This window comes from Nerophis ophidion, linkage group LG23 (assembly GCF_033978795.1).
Source record: "Nerophis ophidion isolate RoL-2023_Sa linkage group LG23, RoL_Noph_v1.0, whole genome shotgun sequence".
NCBI classification, from domain to species: domain Eukaryota; kingdom Metazoa; phylum Chordata; class Actinopteri; order Syngnathiformes; family Syngnathidae; genus Nerophis; species Nerophis ophidion.
In genome coordinates, this window is record NC_084633.1 from 6,800,435 (window position 1) to 6,824,216 (window position 23,782).

The 23,782-nt window shown below is 39.8% G+C and overlaps 1 protein-coding gene across 2 annotated transcripts in view; it reads left to right on the forward strand.

Annotated features, from left to right (window-relative positions):
- The window catches only part of cacna1ia (calcium voltage-gated channel subunit alpha1 Ia), a 520,467-nt gene that overhangs the window by 242,819 nt on the left and 253,866 nt on the right, over positions 1-23,782 (forward strand). For both annotated transcript variants that reach the window (XM_061885398.1, XM_061885399.1), the window contains exon 4: positions 22,956-23,089. In XM_061885398.1, coding sequence (XP_061741382.1) covers positions 22,956-23,089 — 134 coding nt within the window. The remainder of the gene's footprint in view (positions 1-22,955; positions 23,090-23,782) is intronic.

A 23,782-nucleotide genomic window follows, 5' to 3' on the forward strand; every position in this document is an offset into this window, starting at 1 on the left:
GCCTGAGCATGTTTCAACATGTTTGTTGTACTGCTCTCCTTACAGGAAAGCAAAGTCAGGCAATAATTGCAGATGGCCGTTTCCTCGTCGAATTTCTTAGTAAAGTGAAGCTATGCCTTGGGGCGTTTTTCTCCGCTCCATTGTTGTTGCTGCTTTTGTATTTTTCGCCGAATGACTGAGCTACGTCATTTCCTGTGACGGTGCCACAGGACATTTCCTGTGACACAGGATTCGTTCCCAGGGATTTGAATAAAGAACCAAATATTTTTCTTTACAATAGTGGCGTCGATAACGGGAACCGTTTCTCTAAAAGGGATTCGAATCCATGGAATTGGTTCTTTTCTAATCAAAAAACGGGGAGAACCGGTTTTTGAACATCATCCCTAAGCCTGTGTGCTGAGAGGCGTGGGAACAGTGCATAGTTTGTCAATGTTTAGCTTTACACTTAGCTATATATTTGTATGTAATTTTTTACATTCAGATCAGGGGTGTCAAACGCCTTTAACCGAAAGTATACCTGTCCATGGCGTTTTTGTCATTCATCACTCCAAGCAATGTTTGTAAGTTTTACATTATAACTAAAAACATGTCATACTTACTAAACTATCTTCTGGGATGTCTGTAGTACTGTTTTTTATGCATATTTGTACATGTCATAGTAATGTAATCGAACTAGCGCCATTGGCATTAGCGAATATGCCAACAGGATTGGAGTATTTTTAACATACTATGTAGTGTTGTAACGATACCAATATTTTGGTACCAGTACTAAAATTATTTCGATACTTTACAGTACTTTTCTTAATAAAGGGGACCACAAAAAAATTGGATTGTTTGCTGTTTTTAACAAAAAATCTTAGAGTACATTTAACATATGTTGCTTATTGCAGTTAAGTACTAAAATAAAATAGTGAACATACTAGAAAAATTGTCTTTTAGTAGTAAGTAAATAAACAAAGGCTCCTAATTTGTCTGCTGACATACACAGTAATATATTGTGTCATTTATCATTCTGTTATTCCGTCAAGTGGTAGAAAATTAATTATTAATCTACTCATTCATTTACTGTTAATATCTGCTTACTTTGTTTTCTAACATTTTTTATGTGCACTTCTGTTAAAATGTAACAATCACTTATTCTTCTGTTGTTTGATATTACCACAAATTTGGGTATCAATCTAATACCAAAGATCATACATTAGTCATATTCAAAGTCCTCGTGTCCAGGGACGTATTTCCAGAGTTTATAAACATAATGTACATTTAAAAAAAAACGAAGGAAGAATGCCGGATTTGTTCCTCCAGGGATGCGTCAGGCAAGAAGACAGCTTGAGGTAAGAAATAAGTATTTATTAAAGTAATAAAACAGGCTAAGAACAAAAAACACTGGTGCTAACAGAAAGGCAAACAAATGGCGCTAACATGGAAGCTAGGAATATGAACAAAAAAACTAAACTTGGCACGAAGGCACAAAAAGGGAAAACAAAATGATTAGCATGAGAGCTAGCAATAAACAAAACCGCAGCGCGAAAGCTAGCGAGTATGAACAATGAAAGCAAGTCTTCAACCGTTGCATGTGAGCAAATTAGAGTCCGAGAATGAGTGAACAGAAAAGGCTGGCTTATATAGAATGGTGATTAGTTGAACAGGTGTGCGTCTTGAAACCATGACAGGTGAAAATAATATGTTGCTATGGAAACAAACTAAAACAGGAACTAAGGAGTCAAACTACAAAATGTGCTGCAGGAAAGAATCAAAATTACAGAATTGAACGATCCGAGCAGCGGATCGCAACAAAGATGTTGTGATGCCAAAAAATATCGACATAATCATAGATAATAGTAATCACTGGATACGTGCCTGTACTTGATATCATTACAGTGAATATCAGGTGTAGATCCACCGATGGTGTTTGTGTACATTTTGATGCCGGTGAGCTACGGTGTGTAGAGAAGCATTTAGCTATTACTCGTCCTGCAGGGATGATACTCGTAAGAAACGTACTTTATTTGTCACCATGGAGGCGAAGATTAGTGATTAAAAAGTAGCTAAAACACTGCCAACTGCGAATGGACGCTAGCCTTAAAGCACCTCTTTCAGTGGGCATTTCAGTGTTACAACTTCACCTTTATCGTTAGTTTTTAAGTGAGTTCGTTTTCCCTTTCTCTGTCTACACACTGTGTCTGTTTGTAAGTACTCTGTGATCATGTGCTACAGAACATGCTTGTCTGCTCGTAAAGCAGCAATGACACGACATGACGAGTACCTGAAATGATTCATTAGTATCATGGTACAACACTAATACCGGTATACAGTACAACGATAGTACAATGACATTCTTTTTGTTTTGTTTTGTATTGGAGAGCTAGCTTCCGCAGCCAGTTGGTCCATGACGATGACTTATGTTTTGTTTGAGCAGCCGTTTTACTGTTGTGTTAAATGCGCTGTTTGGATACATGTATTATATGCAAATAACATTTACAAAATGATGTGTACAAATATAGAGTATATCTGCGGCTTATAGTATGTGCGACTACTCTATATAAACATATTTATTTCCTTCTAAAATTTGGTAGGTGCGACTTAAATACCATTGCGCTCTAAAGCCCAGAAAATACAGTATATTAAGAAAGTATCTCCCCAAAAAAAACATGTAATTATGAAAAACAGTTTCCAGATTCGGCAAAAGTCCAGTTTAGTCAAAGTTTTTTCAAATTGAAGGCAATACACACCATACTGCATATCAAACAATCATAACAGGGTTAACATTCTATTTAATAACAAAGTCAAAACAACAACTACCTCAATTATCCCTGGCCCTGTCGTGCTGTCAGTTTAATGTCAAACAAAGAAAACAATCCGAAGTTGTCTATATTTTTAAGTTATCGTGCCGTGATTTTACCAGTCCGGCCCACGTGGGAGTTGATTTTTCTCCTTGTGGTCCCCGATCTAAAATGACACCCGTGATTTGGATTAAAGTTATGAATTTATGTTATATTTACATTGTAACATTTATATTTAACATGTTAATTTAGATTTAACATATATATATATATATATATATATATATATATATATATTTGTGGGAAAAATCCCAAGACTACTTCATCTCTACAGAACTGTTTCATGAGGGGTTCCCTCAATCATCAGGAGATTTTAATGGAAGCATTCATATACAATGGTTTATATAGGGCACAGAGTGGGTGGGTACTCTGTGCCCTATATAAACCATTGTATGTGAATGCTTCCATTAAAATCTCCCGATGATTGAGGGAACCCCTCATGAAACAGTTCTGTAGAGATAAGGAATCTTGTGATTTTTCCCACACCTACATATTGCGCTCTACCACGGTATCGAGCACTATTCTCTGGATAATCCAATCAAGACATATATACATTAATGTTCTTACGTTTTGGTGCCTGTTTTTGGGTATTAACGATCAGTCCCAAATATTACAAATCAAACAAACCGTGGAGGCATTGTGGGGATATTTATAAAATAATTTGCCCTCCTTCATACTTCCTTCACTGCGATGAGGTGTATTTCTTAGTAAAACGTTTGCCAAAATGCACCTAAAAGACTCTCAGGCCATGAACAACAAAATTCCCCGGTCTGATGAGACAAAGATTGAACATCATGTTTAAGGGAACCAGGCACCGCTCATCTCCTTACCACGAAGCATGGTGGTGGCAGCATCATGCTGTGGGGATGGTTTTCAGCAGCAGGAACTGGGTGACAAGTCATTATAGAGAGAGAGATGATTGAGCAATGCTGGATGAAAACCAACAATTCCATCCATCCTGATTGAGTTTGAGAGGTGCTGCAAAGAGGAATGTGCAAAACTGCCCAAAGATAGGTGTGCCAAGCTTGTGTCATGGTGTTAAAAAAGACCTGACGCTGTAATTGCAGCCAAAGGTGCATCAACAGAGTATTGAGCAAAGGCTGTCTAGCAAATTAAAAAAAACAGTCCTTTTCACAATGTCACTCTTGGGTATAAGTAGAAATTAGAGGACACAAATATACGTATTCCATTTTGGAATAATGCAGTAACATGACAAAATGTGGACCAAGGGAAGTGTTGTGATCACGGCGCCACTAAAGTGACAAAACGAGTGTGTCTGCGTTAGAGCTTATAACAACAATAATAATAATACTTGGTTAGAGATGTCCGGTAATTACTTTTTTTGCCGTTATCCGATATTCCGTTATTGTCCAACTCATAATTACCGATTCCGATATCAACCAATACCGATGTATACAGTCATGGAATTAATACATTATTATGTCAATTTTTGTTGTGATGCCCCATTTGATGCATTAAACAATCAAACAAGGTTTTTCAAAAATATATCAACTCAAGTTATGGAAAAAAAATGCCAACATGGCACTGCCATACTTATTATTGAAGTCAAAGTTCAGATTTTTTTTTTAACATGCCTCAAAACAGCAGCCTGAAATTTGGGACATGCTCTCCCTGAGAGAGCATGAGAAAGTTGAGGTGGGCGGGGTTTGGGGTGGGGGGTTATTTTTAGGGGTATCTGGAGCTGTATATTGTAGCGTCCTGAAAGAGTTTGTGCTGCAAGGGGTTACGGGTATTTTTTCTGTTGTTTTTATGTTGTGTTACGGTGCAGATGTTCTCCCAAAATGTGTTTGTCATTCTTGTTTGGTATGGGTTCACAGTGTGGCGCATATTTGTAACAGTGTTAAAGTTGTTTATACGGCCACCCTCAGTGGGACCTGTACGGCTTTTGACCAAGTATGCATTGCATTCACTTGTGTGTGTGAAAACCCGTAGATATTGTGTGTCTGGGCCGGCACGCAAAGGCAGTGCCTTTAAGGCACGCCATCAATATTGTTGTCTGGGTGGAAATCGGGAGAAATTAGGGGGAATAGTCTCCCTGGGAGATTTTCGGGAGGTGCACTGAAATTCGAGAGTCTCCCGGGAAAATCGGGAGGGTTGGCAAGTATGACTAGGAGCAAAACTGCTCTGTACTTCTCCCTACAACCGTATACCACTCCGTACAGCGGCGTTTTAAAAAGTCATAAATGTTACTTTTTGATACCGATAATTTCCGATATTACATGTTAAACCGTTTATCGGCCGATAATATCGGCAGTCCGATATTATTGGACATCTCTATACTTGGTCAATATTCAGTTCACGAGATGTAAATGGACTATTGTTGGGGGTTTTTGGATGTATTTTTTAAGGGTTTTAAGGGTGGAATAGAGTACTCCCATTTGCTTTATTGTTAGCCCTATTTTATGACTTAAAATGCATTAAAAAAAAGAAAACCAAAGTGTGGTTTTCGTCCTGGTCCTGGAACAGTACACCAGCTCTATACTCTCAGCAAGGTCCTTGAGGGTGCATGGGAGTTTGCCCAACCAGACTACATATGCTTTGTGGACTTGGAGAAGGCATTCGACCGTGTCCCCCGGGAAGTCCTGTGGGGAGTGCTCAGAGAGTATGGGGTATCGGACTGTCTGATTGTGGCGGTCTGCTCCCTGTTCAATCAGTGTCAGAGCTTGGTTAGCATTGCCGGCAGTAAGTCGGACCCGTTTCCAGTGAGGGTTGGACTCCGCCAAGGTTGTCCTTTGTCACCGATTCTGTTCATATCTTTTATGGACAGAATTTCTAGGCGCAGTCAGGGCGTTGAAGGGATTCGGTTTGATGGCTGCAGGATTAGGTCTCTGCTTTTTGCAGATGATGTGGTCCTGATGGCTTCATCCTGCCAGGATCTGCAGCTCTCACTGGATTGGTTTGCAGCCGAGTGTGAAGCGACTGGGATGAGAAATTGCACCTCCAAGTCTGAGTCCATGGTTCTTGTCCGGAAAAGGGTGGAGTGTCATCTCCGAGTTGGGGAGGAGATCTTGCCCCATGTGGAGGAGTTCAAGTACCTAGGAGTCTTGTTCACAAGTGAGGGAAGTGTGGATCGTGACATAGAAAGGCGGATTGGTGTGGCGTCTTCAGTAATGCGGACGCTGTATCAATCCGTTGTGATGAAGAAGGAGCTGAGCCGGAAGGCAAAGCTCTCAATTTACCGGTCGATCTACGTTCCCATCCTCACCTATGGTCATGAGCTTTTGGTTTTGACCAAAAAAACAAGATCACGGATACAAGCGGCCGAAATTAGTTCCCTCCGCCGGGTGGCTGGGCTCTCCCTTAGAGATAGGGTGAGAAGCTCTGTCATCCGGGAGGAGCTCAAAGTAAAGCAGATGCTCCTCCACATCCAGAGGAGACACAGGAGGGGGTACGGGCATCTGGTCAGGATGCTACCCGAACGCCTCCCTAGAGAGGTGTTTAGGGCACGTCCAACCGGGATACATTGGGAAGATATGTCTCCCGGCTGGTCTGGGAACGCCTCGGGATCCCCTGGAAGGAGTTGGACGAAGTGGCTGGGGAGAGGGACGTCCGGGCTTCTCTGCTTCGGCTGCTGCCCCCGCAACCCATCCTCAGTTAAGCGGAATAAAATAGATGGATGGATGGACATTGGGATTTTAAATGATTGGCAACATTTGCCAAAAAAGTGAAAATGAAGTTCCCCTTTAATGACTCGCATTCCTTTACCAACTAAAAATCATTTCCCAGCCAAGTTTTCTGGTCTCTGATTGTTTATCACTGACTCTGGATGTTTGTTTTGATTAAATTCTCATTAGCACATCCACTTAAAAGACACACGCCTCATATTTGTAAAAGTCTTTCCGTGACCTACTTACTACATTCTTTCCTTCCACGCCCAAATGGCATGACTTGAGGTAGCCTCCACAGCAGCTCCTGTCTCCCAATCATGAAAGGGCTCTTGACACGCGACACCCTCGCCCTCCTCTTTACAAATCATGTTGATGATTAAACCTGATAGGCTGACTGAAAAAGAAGCTGGCGGCGGTGACAAATAACGACAATGAATTCATCCCCCCCCCCCCCCACCTTCCTTTCACCCCGAGCCGAGCGAAACACGGATCTGATCAGGCGCCGCCAATGTCGAATTATGCGCGAGGCTGGCAGGCTGCATTATTTATCCAAACATCATTTAAAACAGCTTTGAGACTCATCTTCTGCTTTTTCCTCTTGCAATCTGGGAACTATGTTGCTGTCATGCTGTAGGACTCCATTGCGTCCCGGTAAAGTGTGTTACTTCATTAGGTGGACATGACACATCTGCACAAAACATGCAGACATAGGACTTCATTACACACCTGCATACCCTAACAGGATCCAATGCAAAATATCCCCAAGGGAGCTTTTCATCCTGTCACACACACACACACGTAACATGTGGAGATCCATTGACCTATGGAGTGTCCAATGTAAAACATTAAATCACCCTTTTCTAGCTGATATATTTAGAATATTTTGTTAACTTTTCTCACAATTATAAACTATTGTATATATTTATGCAACACAACATGCACACTCACAATGCTGGTGCTAAACAATTCAAAGCATGCACCATAATTGGCATTAATTATCTGTCAGCTTTACACTTAGCGAGACAATTACTTTAGATTGAACATTTATTTTTTTAATATTTTGTATGTCACATTTGTATTTGGGAGAGTTAACGATTACTGCAGGTTTAACATTGAGATTTGGAATGACCATTTAGGTTCAGGTTCAACATTTAGATTGAACATTTATATCAAGACCTAACATTTAGATTTGACACTTAGAATTCAACATTTAGATGTAACATTTAAATTTGTATTCAACATTTAGTTTACCATGAATTGATTAACGTGGACCCTGACTTAAACAAGTTGAAAAACTTATACGGGTGTTACCATTTATTGGTCAATTGTACGGAATATGTACTGAACTGTGCAATCTACTAATAAAAGTTTCAATCAATCAATCAGCGATTCGGATAAAAATTAGAATGGACCTTTTAGATATACGATAGAGATGTATCATTTGGATCAATGCTTCTCAAACATTGTTCACCAAGTACCAGCACACACACACAAAAAAAAAATCAAGTTCAACCATTAAATACAGAAGCATAGTAGGCCTAAGTATTCATTAAAAAACATGCATATTTAGAATTTGCAGCCTCTGTAACATTACACACAGTTTGAACAGTAACACTGTGTTTGAATATAGGAAAAATAAAAAACTTTACGTTAATAAAGTGTTTCATAGGCGTAGCACTCGATGGAGCCCGTCTACCACAAATTGAAAATCACTGATTTAGAGTAAACATTTCAATTTAATATTTTGATTTAATATTTATATCAAATATATATAATTTAGATTTAACATTGAGATGTATATCATTTAGATGTAACATTTACATTCAACATTTGGATTTAATAATTACCGGTATATATAGTATTTAATATATTTCTTCAATATTCAAATTTAACATTTGCCATTGGTAAAATATTTAGATTCGACATTTTGGTTTAACATGTACAATTTTACAATTGGGTGTAAAATTTAGATTTAGATTCATGATTTAAATTCAACATTTAGAATTCAACATTTGGATTCAACATTTAGATCTATCCATTTCCTACCGCTTGTCCCTAACATTTTTTTTATTCATATTTTAAATACATAATTTATATTTAGATTCAACATTGACACGTTACATATATGTTTAACATTTGGATTTAACATTTTGGTATATAATTTATATTTAACATTTACTGTAGGTTTAACATTTAGATTTAGAATAAACATTTGAAGCTAATTCTATCATTTTGATTTACTTTTAACATTTAGATGGCCCTGCGATGAGGTGGCGACTTGTCCAGGGTGTACCCCGCTACCCCAAAAGGGAATAAGCGGTAGAAAATGGATGGATGGATCTATATTTAATATTCCATCCATCCATTTTTTACGTTTGTCTATTTCAGGGGTGGGGTGGGGGGGCTAGTTTCAATATCAAGATTTAGCATTTAGATGAAGGGGCGACTTGTCTAGGGTGTACCCCACCTTCCACCCGAATGCAGCTGAGACAGGCTCCAGTACTCCCAGCAACCCCAAAAAGGACAAGCGGCCAAAAATGGATGGCTGGATGGATGTAACCTTTACATTTGAGATGTATATTTAATATTCATATTTATCATTTGTATCTTGATTTTACATTTGTGTCATGTCTGTGATCATGTTTTGTGTTAGTCATGTTCTGTATGTTTTTTGGCCACTCAGTTCCTGTTTTTGCACTTCCTGGTTTGTTTTGTTACCATAACAACTCATTCGTTTTCACCTGTCCTCATGTCTTGCGCCTGTTTTCACTGATTATGTCACTGCTATTTTAGCCTGTCTGTTTCTGTTCTTCGGGTGGTATAGCTCGGTTGGTAGAGCAGCCGTGCCAGCAACTTGAGGGTTGCAGGTTCGATCCCCGCTTACGCCATCCTAGTCACTGCCGTTGTGTCCTTGGGCAAGACACTTTACCCACCTGCTCCCAGTGCCACCCACACTGGTTTAAATGTAAAACATTAGATGTAAAGCGCGTTGAGTCACTAGAGAAAAAGCGCTATATAAATATAATTCACTTCACTTCACTTCGTCCTGGCAACATCACCCTCCATCACCTGCTACGCACCTTGTAATCCATGCCAATGATCCATGTCCCGTTCTCGTTCCATTCCAAGTGGGTTTTCTTATTTATGCCACCGTGCAAGTTTTTGTTTTATGTTCATAGTTTTGCCTTAGTTTTGTTTTCACAACCAAGTTTTGTACCGCCATTGTCCGCGCCTTTTGTTTGCTTTTTTTTTGTGCAGTTATAGTCTTACAATAAAAGATGTCTTCATCTTCATGCCATCTCCGGTCTAAGTTCACTTGTATCTCGTCGGGAAAACAACCACCTCATAGTCCAAGTATTGACAATTTGGATTTGTAATTTTGTATTGAACATTTAGGTTTTAACATTTAGATTTACCATAGACTTGGTGCAGTATTGACAGTGTTGCTCATTGTTACGATGGCATCGATTTATCTTCAACTGGACTCCCAAGACCAATGAATGAACCAAAACTAGAGAAAAGGTATGAAAGAATTGGGACTCAGGACTTGGACAAAAAGGTTTATCGTGCCACCGCAATAAAAATAAATACACAATAGTTGCTCATCTATTTACTTCTTGCTCTGGGCTGAGGCTGCAAACACCCAGCTTTGAAATTGTTTGACAGTGCTGAGAAAGAGATTCTCCACGTGAAGCAGATAACGACGGGATTCCTCCACCTTTTTTCCCCTCACACTGTTGTTCTCCGGCGCCGCTATGGGCTACTGTTGATGCTCCTGTTTGTCATTTATCTTCTTCCTGAAACCTTCCAAAGGTAATAACCGTAAAGTATTTGTGGAAAAAAAAAAACTCCTTTTCCCATTGCTGCCTGTGTATTGGTCCGGGCCATTTGTTGGATCCACAAACTCAATTGTTTGGGGGGGCGGGCCTTCTTACCGCTTAAAGCAGCATTCACTCCGTCCGTCCTGTATATTACCTCTTTTTGCAGGCTAAATGGTGATAGAATCAGGCCGCCATGGAGAGCGAGCGCTATAACTGGCAACAGCTGAGTGGTACTGTCACAAGGGATGTGCTTACTCAAGCAGACTTTACTACTGGCACAGAGCGCTCACCTTGTGAGGCAGTAGATCCGCTAAAATATTGCTCCGTAATCTCAGCAATTCATCTTGCCAAGCATCCAGCTGCTCCAAATTGACCCGACCAATCATCTGCCTTTATGGAGGTGGAGGCAGCAACTTTAGGTTTGTTTTAAATAGGGTTGTACGGTATACCGGTATTAGTATAGTAGCGCGATACTAATGAATCATATTGTTGTCACCTCGTAACTTTGCTGGTTTACGAGCAGAGGAGCATGTTCGGCAGCGCACAATCACAGAGTGCTTACAAGCAGACACGGTGTGTAGACGGAAAAGGAAGAACGGACACATTTTGGCCTAGAAACCCAAAATAAAGGTGAAGTTATAACACTGAAATGCCCACCGGAAGAGGTGCTTTAAGACATGGCTAGCTAGCTAGCGGCTAAAGTCCAGCCGCAATGTTTTAGCTACTTCTAAATCACTAATTCTCGCTTCCATGGCGAGAAATAAAGTGGGTTTATTATGAGTGTCATCCGTGCAGGACTGGGAATAGCTAAACGTGCTTCACTACACACCGTAGCTCACTGGCGTCAAAATGTAAACAAACGCCATGGGTGGATCTACACCTGACATCAACTGTAATGATACCAAGTACAGGAGCGTATCCGGTCGATACTATTATAACGCTGATATTTTTCGGCATCACAACACCTTCTTTCATTTTTTTTTTTATTTATATTATGTTTTTACACTTTGAATATAACCATTGTATGATCCTGTAACTACTTGCTGTCATAATCCAAGACTTGGATCATGTCATGTTCTGTGTTTGTTTCTGTTTTGTTATGACTGCCTGTTTGATATTTCACGTCCTTAGTTCCCGGTGGCACTTCCTGTTTTGTTTCTGTTGTCTTAGTAGCTCATTTGTGTCACCTGTCTCTTGTTTGTCGCCGCGCACCTGATTTGATTGATTATCTCCCTATATAAGCCTGCCTTCTTTTGCCATTCGGCCTTTGACTCTAGTTTGCTTTACACGCAACAGGTGACGTCGCATTCCCGCATTGTGGTAACTATACTTTGTGCTCGATTAACTTCCATGCTATTTTGTTTCCTAGCTCATATGCTAGCGTCCTTAGTTGTGTCTAGCTCCCATGCTAGTTCAGTTTGTTTTGTTTGTTAGTGCCTTTGTGCAAGTGTTTTGGTTTTTAGTCTGTTTTATAGTATATAAATAAATCATCATTCTTACCTCAACGTTGTGTTCCAATCTGCTTGCATCCACGAAAGACCGCAACAACACCACCAATGCCAGCCAAGCGTCGCACTAGCAGGATGCTCAGAATCAAAATCAGAATCAGACATACTTTATTAATCCCAGAGGGGAAATTTAAACGTTCAGCACAATCCCATCCAAGATCAGACATTACAAGGAGACAGAACTGGATCGCTGACGGGTCTGCTAACTTCCGGCGCCCCTTACAAAAAAGGTGGGATACAGGTAAACAATGGGGGTGAGGGGTGTGGGGGGGGGGGAAAAATCTAAGCTTGGGGGTTCGATCTACCCTAATCTTAAATCATCAGCCTGCCAGGTCCTGCAGATGGAAATCAGCTTTTGGCTCCAATTTGGCACTTTAACATACCGTATTTCCTTGAATTGCCGCCGGGGCACTAATTAATTTAAAACCTCTTCTCACTCCTGCGCTTACCAAAGGTATGCGGTAAAAGTAAGCATACGCTAATTATTTTAAAACCTCTTTTTCACTCCGGCACTTACCAAAGGTATGCAGTAAAAATTTGAGTGTGATGTAAGCTTGGACCTTAAATCTTACTGAATAGCTCTTAATCTTCTTCCCTTTATGCGATTTAAAATTACCGGTATTGAAATCAGCCGAAGTTAAGTAGGATAAAGTGTGCTCATGTGTAAATTAGTTAATGTCTGTTTGTGGCCCCGTGACAAATGTGTCACGTACCGGTCCCTGGACCGGTGGTTGGGGGCCACTGCGCTAATAGATGCCCAACTGTTGCAAAAATGGGTTCGGGTTTGGACACATACTTGGTCACTCGCTCACCTTCACTTTCGTATTCGAGGTGTATTTGGCCTCATTGTCATGTTGGAAAACTGCCATGTGGCTCAGTTTCCCAAGGACGGTGTCACATTTCCCTAGTGATAGCAGCACTCTTGCAGCCTCAGACCATGACGTATATATATTCACGACATAGTAAATATAAACTACCATACACTAACTTTTTCAAAGCAGGGGTGTCCAAACTTTTCCACTAAGGGTCACCCACTGAAAAATAAAAGCATGTTAATATTTCAAATATTCAAAACTTATTCAGAATAGTATATTATTTAGTTAGCTTTGTGTTCTTCCCTAAACAAATAAGTTACAAAATGTAATATGTTGTTCTTTTTATTTATTTATCTTTTATCCAATGGTTAAATCTCTAGAGCAAGTTCAGGTCTATCTGTTGATTTATATACGGTATATATATATATATATATTGATATATATATTGATATATATATATATATATATCAATCAATCAATGTTTACTTGTATAGCCCTAAATCACTAGTGTCTCAAAGGGCTGCACAAACCACTACGACATCCTCGGTAGGCCCACATAAGGGCAAGGAAATCTCATACCCAGTGGGACGTCGGTGACGATGATGACTATGAGAACCTTGGAGAGGAGGAAAGCAATGGATGTCGAGCGGGTCTAACATGATGCTGTGAAAGTTCAATCCATAATGGATCCAACACAGGCGCGAGAGTCCAGTCCAAAGCGGACCCAACACAGCAGCGAGAGACCCGTTCACAGCGGAGCCAGCAGGAAACCATCCCAAGCGGAGGCGGATCAGCAGCGCAGAGATGTCCCCAGCCGATACACAGGCAAGCAGTACATGGCCACCGGATCGGACCCCCTCCACAAGGGAGAGTGGGACATAGAAGAAAAAGAAAAGAAATGGCAGATCAACTGGTCTAAAAAGGGAGTCTATTTATACAGTCAAGGTTTCTGTGGTTTATCCGTTATACAGTGCTCGATACCGGGGTAAAGCGGAATATATACGTTGGGTCAGGAAAAAACACAGAGGCTATGTCGTCCCTACAAGCCTGTTTTACAGGTTTCCCTGCTCGTCAGGGGATTTTATTAAAATCCTGTTTCGGATGTTTCCCTGCTCGTCATCCTTACAAGCCTGATTCGCAGGTTTGTAAGGATGATATAGCCTTTGTGTTTTTTTCTGACCTAACGTGTGTATATATATATATAAATATATATATATATATATATATATATATATATATATATATAACCATCTTCTTCCGCTTATCCGAGGTCGGGTTGCGGGGGCAGCAGCCTAAGCAGGGAAGCCCGGATTTCCCTCTCCCCAGTCCCCAGCCACTTCGTACAGCTCTTCTCGTGGGATCCCGAGATGTTCCCAGGCCAGCCGGGAGACAAATTCTTCCCAACATGTCCTGGGTCTTCCCTTTGGCCTCCTACCGGTCGGACGTGCCCTCTTGGGAGGTGTTCGGGTGGCATCCTGACCAGATGCCCGAACCCCCTCATCTGGCTCCTGCTGCTTTACCAAGTTGACGACACGGAGCATTTCTTTAATTTGATGAATAGCATCTGCTGCTTCTTCTCAGCAGTCTCTTTTGCACTTACTTTCTTCCTTCTCACAGCTATGTCGATCTCTGGCTAAATTACTGCTGGCGAGTACGTCTGGATTATTTGGTTTTAGATCTGACGGGGTTAAATACACTGCAGCAACTAGCGGTGGGGAGACTCCTAACCAGAGGTAGGTTGAGTAGCCAGAAATTGTACTCAAGTAAGAGTACTGTTACTTTAGAGATTTATTACTCAAGTAAAAGTAAGGAATAGTCACCCAAATATTTACTTGAGTAAAAGTAAAAAGTATGTTGGGAAAAAACTACTCAAGTACTTAGTAACTGATGAGTAACCTGTTCGTTTAATGATGACGGCAACAAATAATGCACAAAAACATAAGAATAGCAAGGAAAAAAATTAGAGCCAGAAATGTCTCTTAAGCAACTAAAAAAAAATATATCAGAATCAGAAATCAGAAATACTTCAATAATGCCCGAGGGGGAAAATATATTATTTTAAAAATTATATTAATAATATAATAATATATTAAAATATATTAATATATTAAAAACAATTAAGGAAAATTGAGCCACAATAACGTAACAGCACCATAGGCTCAGAAGGCAGAGATTTTCAAAGGAAAATAAGTTAGCCTTTACGCAAATCATAAAGTCTGATAGGTGTGGGCTGCACCTGGGAACACATGTGCACTTCTGATTGGTGTTTGTATGCATGCTTGAGTGTGTGTGTCTCTGTCTGTCTACGAGGCTGCAGTACGTTAATAAATTATACCCAAACTAGGTACATGTGACAGTGATCATAGCAGGGAAACTAACATAAACCCGCGGTGACAGCCAAAATATCTACTAGCGTGCGTCCTTAAATTTTACGTTGAGTTCATGTAAGCTGAAATGTCCACTTGTTTGGGGAGACACACATGACAACGCCCTACATAACTGTTTTTTTGGTTGTCTGAAGCGTTAAAATCGATTTTATGGGCAGTTAATCATGTGATCGCCTGGCCCTGTTTGATTGGTGAAACGGAGTCAAACGTCACCAGTGACTGCATTTGATTGGTGAAACGGAGTCAAACGTCACCAGTGGCTGCATTTGATTGGTGAAACGGAGTCAAACGTCACCAGTGGCTGCATTTGATTGGTGAAACGGAATCAAACATCACCAGTGACTGCATTTGATTGGTGAAACGCAGGCATACGAAAGATCCTACTTTGAATGTCTGACAAACCAAAACTAAAAAAATGTGTATTAACAGATCAATAAAAAGCAGTAGCAAGTAGCGAGCTGAATGTAGATAAATAGAGCGGAGTAAAAGTAGCATTTCTTCTCTATAAATATACTCAAATAAAAGTAAAAGTATGTTGCATTAAAACTACTCTTAGAAGTACAATTTATCGCAAAAGACACTCAAGTAGATGTAACGGAGTAAATGTAGTGCGTTATTACCCACCTCTGCTCCTAACCCAAGTTTTTGCTCGTCACCTAATCAGAAAAGTTAACCTATAGAGACAGCTTTTATCCCCCCCAAAAAAACAGTTAGCACTTGATCCTGAGGTACCACTGTACTGTAATACACACCCCGTCTCTATATGAATTGGGAAATTGTGTTAGATGTAAATATAAACGGGATACAACTGAATATTGGTTGAAAATGATTTGCAAATCATTGTATTCAGTTTATATTTACATCTAACACAATTTCCCAACTCATATGGAAACGGGGTTTGTACAAGAAGGCAATATTTTCAGTGACCTACTGCTACTGTATAGCAAATATTTATCAAAGTTTGTGTGGATGCCACACAGCTTGGGGACTGAATAAAGAAAACCACCCCCCGTCATCATCAAAAAGCCAAATATTTGGCAAATCCTGCAGCCGGCTGGCTATGAATTCACTTTTCTCACAGCCTTTTGCTTCCTCTACTTAAATAAAGCGATCCCCTTGAATGACTTACTCGATTACTAAGGCAGCAAACTCAAATTCATTCAACCAAGAGCCAAGCCTAATACGCTGTTTTTTTTATCCTCCAAAAAGTGTGCAAAAGACGATTTAGTTTGTGATAGTCGTTTAACAAGAAAAAAATTGGGATAGTATCTCACTTTTATCTCTTACTGCCTTCATTCTACTTTAAGGTTTGACCTGGATCTTTTTCCTTTTATTTACTCTCCTCAAGGTTCATGTATTACAGCCTGGGTTTTGCAAATTAAACACTAATGCCGTACACAGTTGTGTGTAGCAAGCGGCAAGGACACCATGCAAATATGTTAATTGTTTGAACAACAGCCTCCAGTAGACAAATACTGTACATGCATTTCTTGCAAAATATGCAACGGTAAACACAAATGTACTCGAGTAAGAGTACAGTTTCTTTACACCCTAAACTAGAGTTGTCCCGATACCAATATGTTGCTACTATTACCAGTACCAAAATTATTTTGATACTTTTCGGCACTTTTCTAATTAGAGGGGACCACAAAAAATTGCATTATTGGCTTTATTTTAACAAAACATCTTACAGTACATTAAACATATGTTTATTATTGTAAGTTTGACCTTAAATAAAATAGTAAACATATGAGACAACTCGTCTTTTATTAGTAAGTAAACAAACAAAGGCTCCTAATTTAGTCTGCTGACATATGCAGTAACATATTGTGTCATTTATCATTCTATTATTTTGTCAACATTATTAAGGACAAGTGGTAGAAAATGTATTATTAATCTACTCGTTCATTTACTGTTAATATCTGCCTACTTTCTCTTTTAACATGTTCTATCTACACTTCTGTTAAAATATAATAATCACTTATTCTTCTGTTGTTCGATACTTTACATTAGCTTTGGATGATACCGCAAATGTGGGTATCAATTCGATACCAAGTAGTTACAGAAGCAAAGTCCTCATGTGTCCAGGGACATATTTCCTGAGTTTATAAAAAATAAAAAATAAATTAAAAAAAAGACGACGTGACGCAAAAAAATATCGACGTAATCATAGTAGTATCGAATATATATGCTACTGTACTTCGTATCATTACTGTCATACTTGCCAACCTTGAGACCTCCGATTTTGTGAGGTGGGAGGTGGGGTGAGGGTGCATGGTCGGGGTGGGTTGGGGACGCGGTTGGGGGCGTGGTTAAGAGGGGAGGAGTATATTTACAGCTAGAATACACCAAGTCAAGTATTTCATATATATATATATGTATATATATATATATAAGATAAATACTTGAATATCAGTGTTCATTTATTTACACATATACACACACATAACACTCATCTACTCATTGTTGAGTTAAGGGTTGAATTGGCCATCCTTGTTCTATTCTCCGTCACTATTTTTCTAACCATGCTGAACACCCTCTCTGAAGATGCATTGCTGTGTGGCACGCACAAAAGTGCTTTTATCAAATGCACTAGAGTCTGGAATCTTCCATCTCTCCCTAGCATGGCCCAAAACTGGTCAATCTATGCTTCCTGAGGAAGATCTTCACTGCTGAGCACTTGGTAGTCCATTACTTCTTCCCGGAGGCTATCCAGGTCCAATCGCAGCTTCGACTTGGAACTTTCAAGCGTATTTCTTCATTTTACTCGTCGTCGGCGTCCCCATGGCTGTATCTTCCTCGTTCTTCTGCTTCGTCTCCTTGTTGTGTGCGCAGTTGTGCACTGCAGTCTCCAAAAGCCGTAGATGTTATTGTCACATATGCATGTACAATAGATGGCAGTATTGTCTTGTTTAAGAGTGTCACAACATTGCAGTTTACGGCAGACAAACTGCTTTACGGTAGACGAAAACGTGACTGCTGTTGTTGTGTGCTGTTACCACACTGGGAGGACGTTAATGAAACTGCCTAACGATAAACCCACATAAGAAACCAAGAACTCGCCCTCGATCATTCTACAGTTATAACGTCATTGGGCAGGCACACTGTTTATATTGTGGGAAAGCGGACGTGAAAACAGGCTGTCGACACGTCACTCAGGTCCGCATTGAGCTGGAGGGGGCGTGGCCTCCAGCTTCGCCTGGATTTCGGGAGATTTTCGGGAGAAAATTTGTCCCAGGAGGTTTTCGGGAGAGGCGCTGAATTTCGGTTGTCTCCCAGAAAATCTGGGAGGGTTGGCATGTATGATTACAGTGGATGTTAGGTGTAGATCCACCTAACGAACTGGTACTTTTTCAGAGGCGGTACAGTACCGCATATGATTCATTGTTATCGCGGTACTATACTAATACCGGTATACAGTACATCCCTTCCTTAAAGTAGCTGTACTCTTACTACCGCATTTTTTAGACTCTAAGGTGCATCAGATTATAAGGCGCATTAACGGAGTCCTATTATGATTTTTTTTTTTTCTACATTTCTCCACTTCCTTGTGGTCTATATAACATTTAATGGTGGTTCTTTGGTCAAAATGTAAAATGTTGAATAGATTCTGTTTCATAGACCATCGTAAAGCCGCTTACTGATTATCTTTTTATATTGCGTCGTTTGGTAGGTGGACTTATAGGTTTTATTCCGTCCCGTATCTTTGAAACGGAAGTAAATGAAGTGGTGGGCCATCAAACCCAGTGGTGTGCCGTCAGGGCCAGCAAGGCCTTCTCTGCTGGCCTAACATAGCCAGAAATCATGATCATATTGAAAGATAAAACTACTTTTTTATTTACTTTCCCTACATATCTGAAAGTATTCATATTCTTTTCATGTCATATTATGCTCCTTCCAGCGCTGTTGTTTTTAGTTTATACAGTTTTTATCCAATCAGAATTCAGTGAGCTTAAGTTGCCATGATGTACCAAATATGCCCGGAGCCTTCAGAATAAACAATGCGGGCGTCTGTGCGCTGTAAGTGAACGGACACATACAGTTGATAGACAATTGCGATAGCCAATCAGATCACGAGTTGTTGTCAGTAAGGCCTTCTAGATGGCCTCACGTTGAACGTGACATTTATGGGCCCTGTGATTGGATACTTATCGGGACCGTTAGTGGATGAATTTAAAAACACATACAATTGATAGACAGTTGCAATAGCCAATCAGAATACAAGTTGTTGACAGTAGCCTATGTAAGCAACATGATAACGAGACTGTGGTTGGATACTCACTTGTCATTCCAAAGTGAGTATCCAATCACAAGTTGCAATTTAGCAGGAATGCGCCGTAGTCAGACTGGGATAGCATAGAAGGAGAACAAAACGTTGATTAGGTGGCAGATATATATTTGCAAGGCCAATTTCAAGAAGGATATTTAAAGCGACAATGTCGGCCAACCCCGGAACCGAGCTCAGCTGTTTTGGCGATGAAATGGGGAAATGCTCGCCATTTACACTCAAATCAACCGCCAAAGAGGGGTACCACTGGCTTATACGGTGTTAAATAGTGAGATCCAATATATGTTTTTTTCACTTTTAGGGTTTTTTGCATCTCTATATTCCTTCAAAACCGCTCTAAAACAACACCTCCAGGCAACTTCAACACTTTACTAATACCCTCCATTCACATCCCATCTCCCCGGATTATAAACAACTCAAATGTACTTCTAATGTATATACTTGTTCTTATGCTATCTGAACTCACTATGTTCTCTGCTGGCCGTACATATCCTACTAAATAAGACCTACACTGTTTCAATATACACTGTTTCAATATCCACATTTCTCTGTTGATGCAATTGCTGATGACTGAAGTTCTGATATCAACCAAAGCTCCTCATCCCACCCCCCGGATTGTAAATAATGTAAATAATTCAATGTACATACTATGATGATTAACTTGTGTGATGACTGTATTATGTTGATAGTATATATTTGTACCATGAATTGATTAACATGGACCCCGACTTAAACAAGTTGAAAAACGTATTCGGGTGTTACCATTTAGTGGTCAATTGTACGGAATATGTACTGTACTGTGCAATCTACTAATAAAAGTATCAATCAATCAATCAATCAATTTGCAATTTTAATTTTGACACTGCCACATAAGATATGTTTTAAATGCTGATGCGTTTTAATTGATTTTTAAATGCGCCAGAAAATAACCCTTTGTGTACACTGTTGATGTGATTCAATGCGTGGTAGGGCGTAAATGTGTTTCTGTATAGTATTTCTCCAGCAATGGTCATGTGGTGACATCAATTATAGGATTTTGAGAGGTAATCATTTTTATTCCCATTGTTACTTTTTATTTTTATTATTATGGTAATATTTTTCTATTTTTTTTTCCAATTATACCCCCATTATTTACTTTTTAAATTGATCTCAACTCTGTACACTGCTGCTGGAATTTTAATTTTCCTAAAGGAACTCTCCTGAAGGAATCAATAAAGTACTATCTATCTCTATCTATCTATCTATCTATCTATCTATCTATCTATCTATCTATCTACCTACCTACCTATCCATCCAAGTCGGACATCACTGAAGGCCTAGGTGGGAAACGGACCCCCCCCCCCCACTGACCAAACCAATGTATAGTATTTCTCCAACAATGGTCATGTGGTGACATCAATTGTGGTGTTTTGAGAGGTAATCATTGAAGTCGGACAACACTGAAGGCCTAGGTGGGAAACGCTTGGCCCGCAGCATCTGAGGATGCAAGGGGCCTAGATCTTACCGCTAAAAGCAGATATAAGCAAAAAAAAAATCAAACTATGCAATGAAATCCATCCCTATTCCTAATCCAAAAAAAAAGATTTGTCGAGTGATATATTAAGGATTATTTGTTGGCCACAATTCCCAGATATATCGAATTATCTGGCGCCCCAGACATCATTCTACACGACAAAACGGATAAAAAGCATGGAGGTGTATAATTTACTTGTGTGTGGATCGGTCAAGGAAATTAGTATCAAGACTCTCCCGGGTAACGGTGCATTTCATGATTTAACTTCACGTCTACAGCCATGTTTGTTGCTGTTGCACGCACAGTTTTACGAGTAAGCATGTTTTTACCCGTCTTTATAAAAATATATCAATAGGTATCAACTTTGCATATGTGCTGAAAACTTTCAAATTAACTTCAAAATGTATGAATGCTGCCTTTGGTAAAAGCCTAACTCTTTAAGGTTTTGCTGGCATTTGCTTTCTTTTACTGAGACTCGCCGAGTTGGTGCTTTACGAAACACTTGTAGCAAAAATGCGTTGCAATGAACTCCGAAACAAGACAAAATACAAATAATATTAAGACAATACTTAATACTCAATCCGCTCCATTGGACTGGAGTGTGTGCCACTTTTCTCGTTGTTTTACATAAAATCTTTTCTAATTACCGCTTGAGATCTTTGGATCGCGGCAAAGACTTTTACGGAGGAATAATAATAAATAGAAGATTTTGTTTGGTGTACAATCTTGTATGTGCGAATGCTTGGGCATTGACACTGTCATGTCTTTTGATCATGTCTTGTTTGGCTATGTCCTGTTGACCTTTGGACCTTTTAAGTTCCTGTTTTTTTTCATTCCCTTGTTTTGTTGCCATGGTTGCAAATTACGTTCACCTGTCTCTGACTAGTGTTCGGCCGCTCACCTGCGACCCGAGCACTAATCAGAGGCATTATTTAAGCCTGCCATTGCCGGTCAGTCGGTCTGGCGTCATTGTGTTCTTTTCATGCTCTGTCCGTGCCAGTTTTTTCATGCCAAAGTCCATGCTACTCTTGTCCAGCCATAGTAAGTGTTGTCTGATTTATGTTCATGGTCTGTTTATGTATTACTTTTGTTTCTTAGCTAAGTTGTCCCTCCGCTGTGAGCGCTTTTTGTTTGTACATTTTTTTAGTTAAAATTAAATCATTTTTTTACCTAAACGCCGTGTCCCGAGTAGTCCGTCTGCCTTCCTGGGAGAACGACCCGAAGCAAGCTGCGACCCCCCTATCGTGACAGACATGATTAATGTATCATAAGATTTTTTTGGTAAAAATACAGCCAATGATGAAACTTTGGTAACACTTTAGTATGAGGAACACATATTCACCATTAGTTACTTAGTAACACGCAAATTAATAACATACTGGCTCTTAATTAGTCATTATTAAGTACTTATTAATGCCTTATTCTATTATACAACCAGTAAGTCATTAACTAAGAGTCTTCCCTCAATAATTTCAGAATTATTGTTTATTAGTAACTCTATCCATAACCCTAATATGTTCCCCTAGTATCCAAATAACTCTAAATTACTTTAAAGTGTTACCAATTTTTTTTGTGGTCCCCTTTTATTTTGGAAGTATAAAAATATTGAAATTAATGTTGCTACCGGTAGCAAAATATTGGTATTGGGACAACATTAAGTGGTGCATTTGTTCTGTTGAACATAAATTGGTGAATTGAAATAAATAGAAGATACTTGGAGAAATGGAGACATTAAAAAATGTCCTTTTCGAACATCACATATTGAACAAATAGATGTTATGGAACTATTTCCAAAGTAAAACTTTGCTAATGATGTTCCACATAAACTGTGACAGACTGTAGACCACTGGACTAAAAATGCCCTCCCATGCCGCCGTGGAGCGTGAACGTAACTTAAAACGATGTAAAATTGTTTTTCCAAGGTAGAAAATTGGCCACGGATTGTTTTGAGACCTTTGAATTGATAAAAGGTCGAAAAACAATCAAAACACATTTCACCCCTTGACTTGAAAAAAACCCTTCTGGGTAATTTATCCATCCTGCATCCCTGTGAACACATCCATTGTGGTCCTCACCTTTCTCAATTGTATGGTGACTTGGATTGTTGCACATTCATGGGAAAAAACGTGTTTATCATTGTTTTTGTCATAGGCCTTCGATGCATTCATCTACATCTTCTTCGCATTGGAGATGGTGGTGAAGATGGTGGCTCTCGGAATCTTTGGTCGCCACTGTTACCTGGGCGACACCTGGAACAGGCTGGACTTCTTCATCGTCATGGCTGGGTGAGCTGCAGCACACAAGCAGGAATAGACTGGGGCCTCATTTTCACAAACGATTTGAACTGTGCCAGTAAAAGCTTGACCGGGTTTTTTTAACGATCTTTACCCACGCCATCTATTGTCCGCAGAAGTGTACATCATCCTGTTTATTATAGAGAAGCATGGTAAGACCAGCGGGGGTGCTTAGATGGAAAACAAAACATCTCGGTCTGCGATAAACTACTTTTTGTTCTGAAAAAGTCTTGCAGGAAATACAGTTTGGAGGAAAAAAAGACTTACTATATTTTCCGGACCATAGGGCGCACCGGATTATAAGGCGCACTGCTGAGGAATGGTCTATTTTCGATCGCACCGGATTAAAGGAGTCATATTATTTTTTTTTTTTCTAAATGGAAAACACTTTCTTATGGTCTACATAACATGTAATGGTGGTTCTTTGGTCAAAATGTTGCATGGATTATGTTTTACAGATCATCTTCAAACTGCTTTCTGACAGTCGCTTCTGAATCTGCCGTTTTGTGGGCGGTCTTATTTACGTGGCTCACCTTCGGCAGCGTCTTCTCCCCGTCATCTTTGTTGCAGCGGTGTAGCGTGCAAGGACGGGAGTGGAGGAAGTGTCAAAAGATGGAGCTAACTGTTTCAATGACATTCAGACTTTACTTAAATCAATAACGGAGAAGCATCTCCTCATCCGGA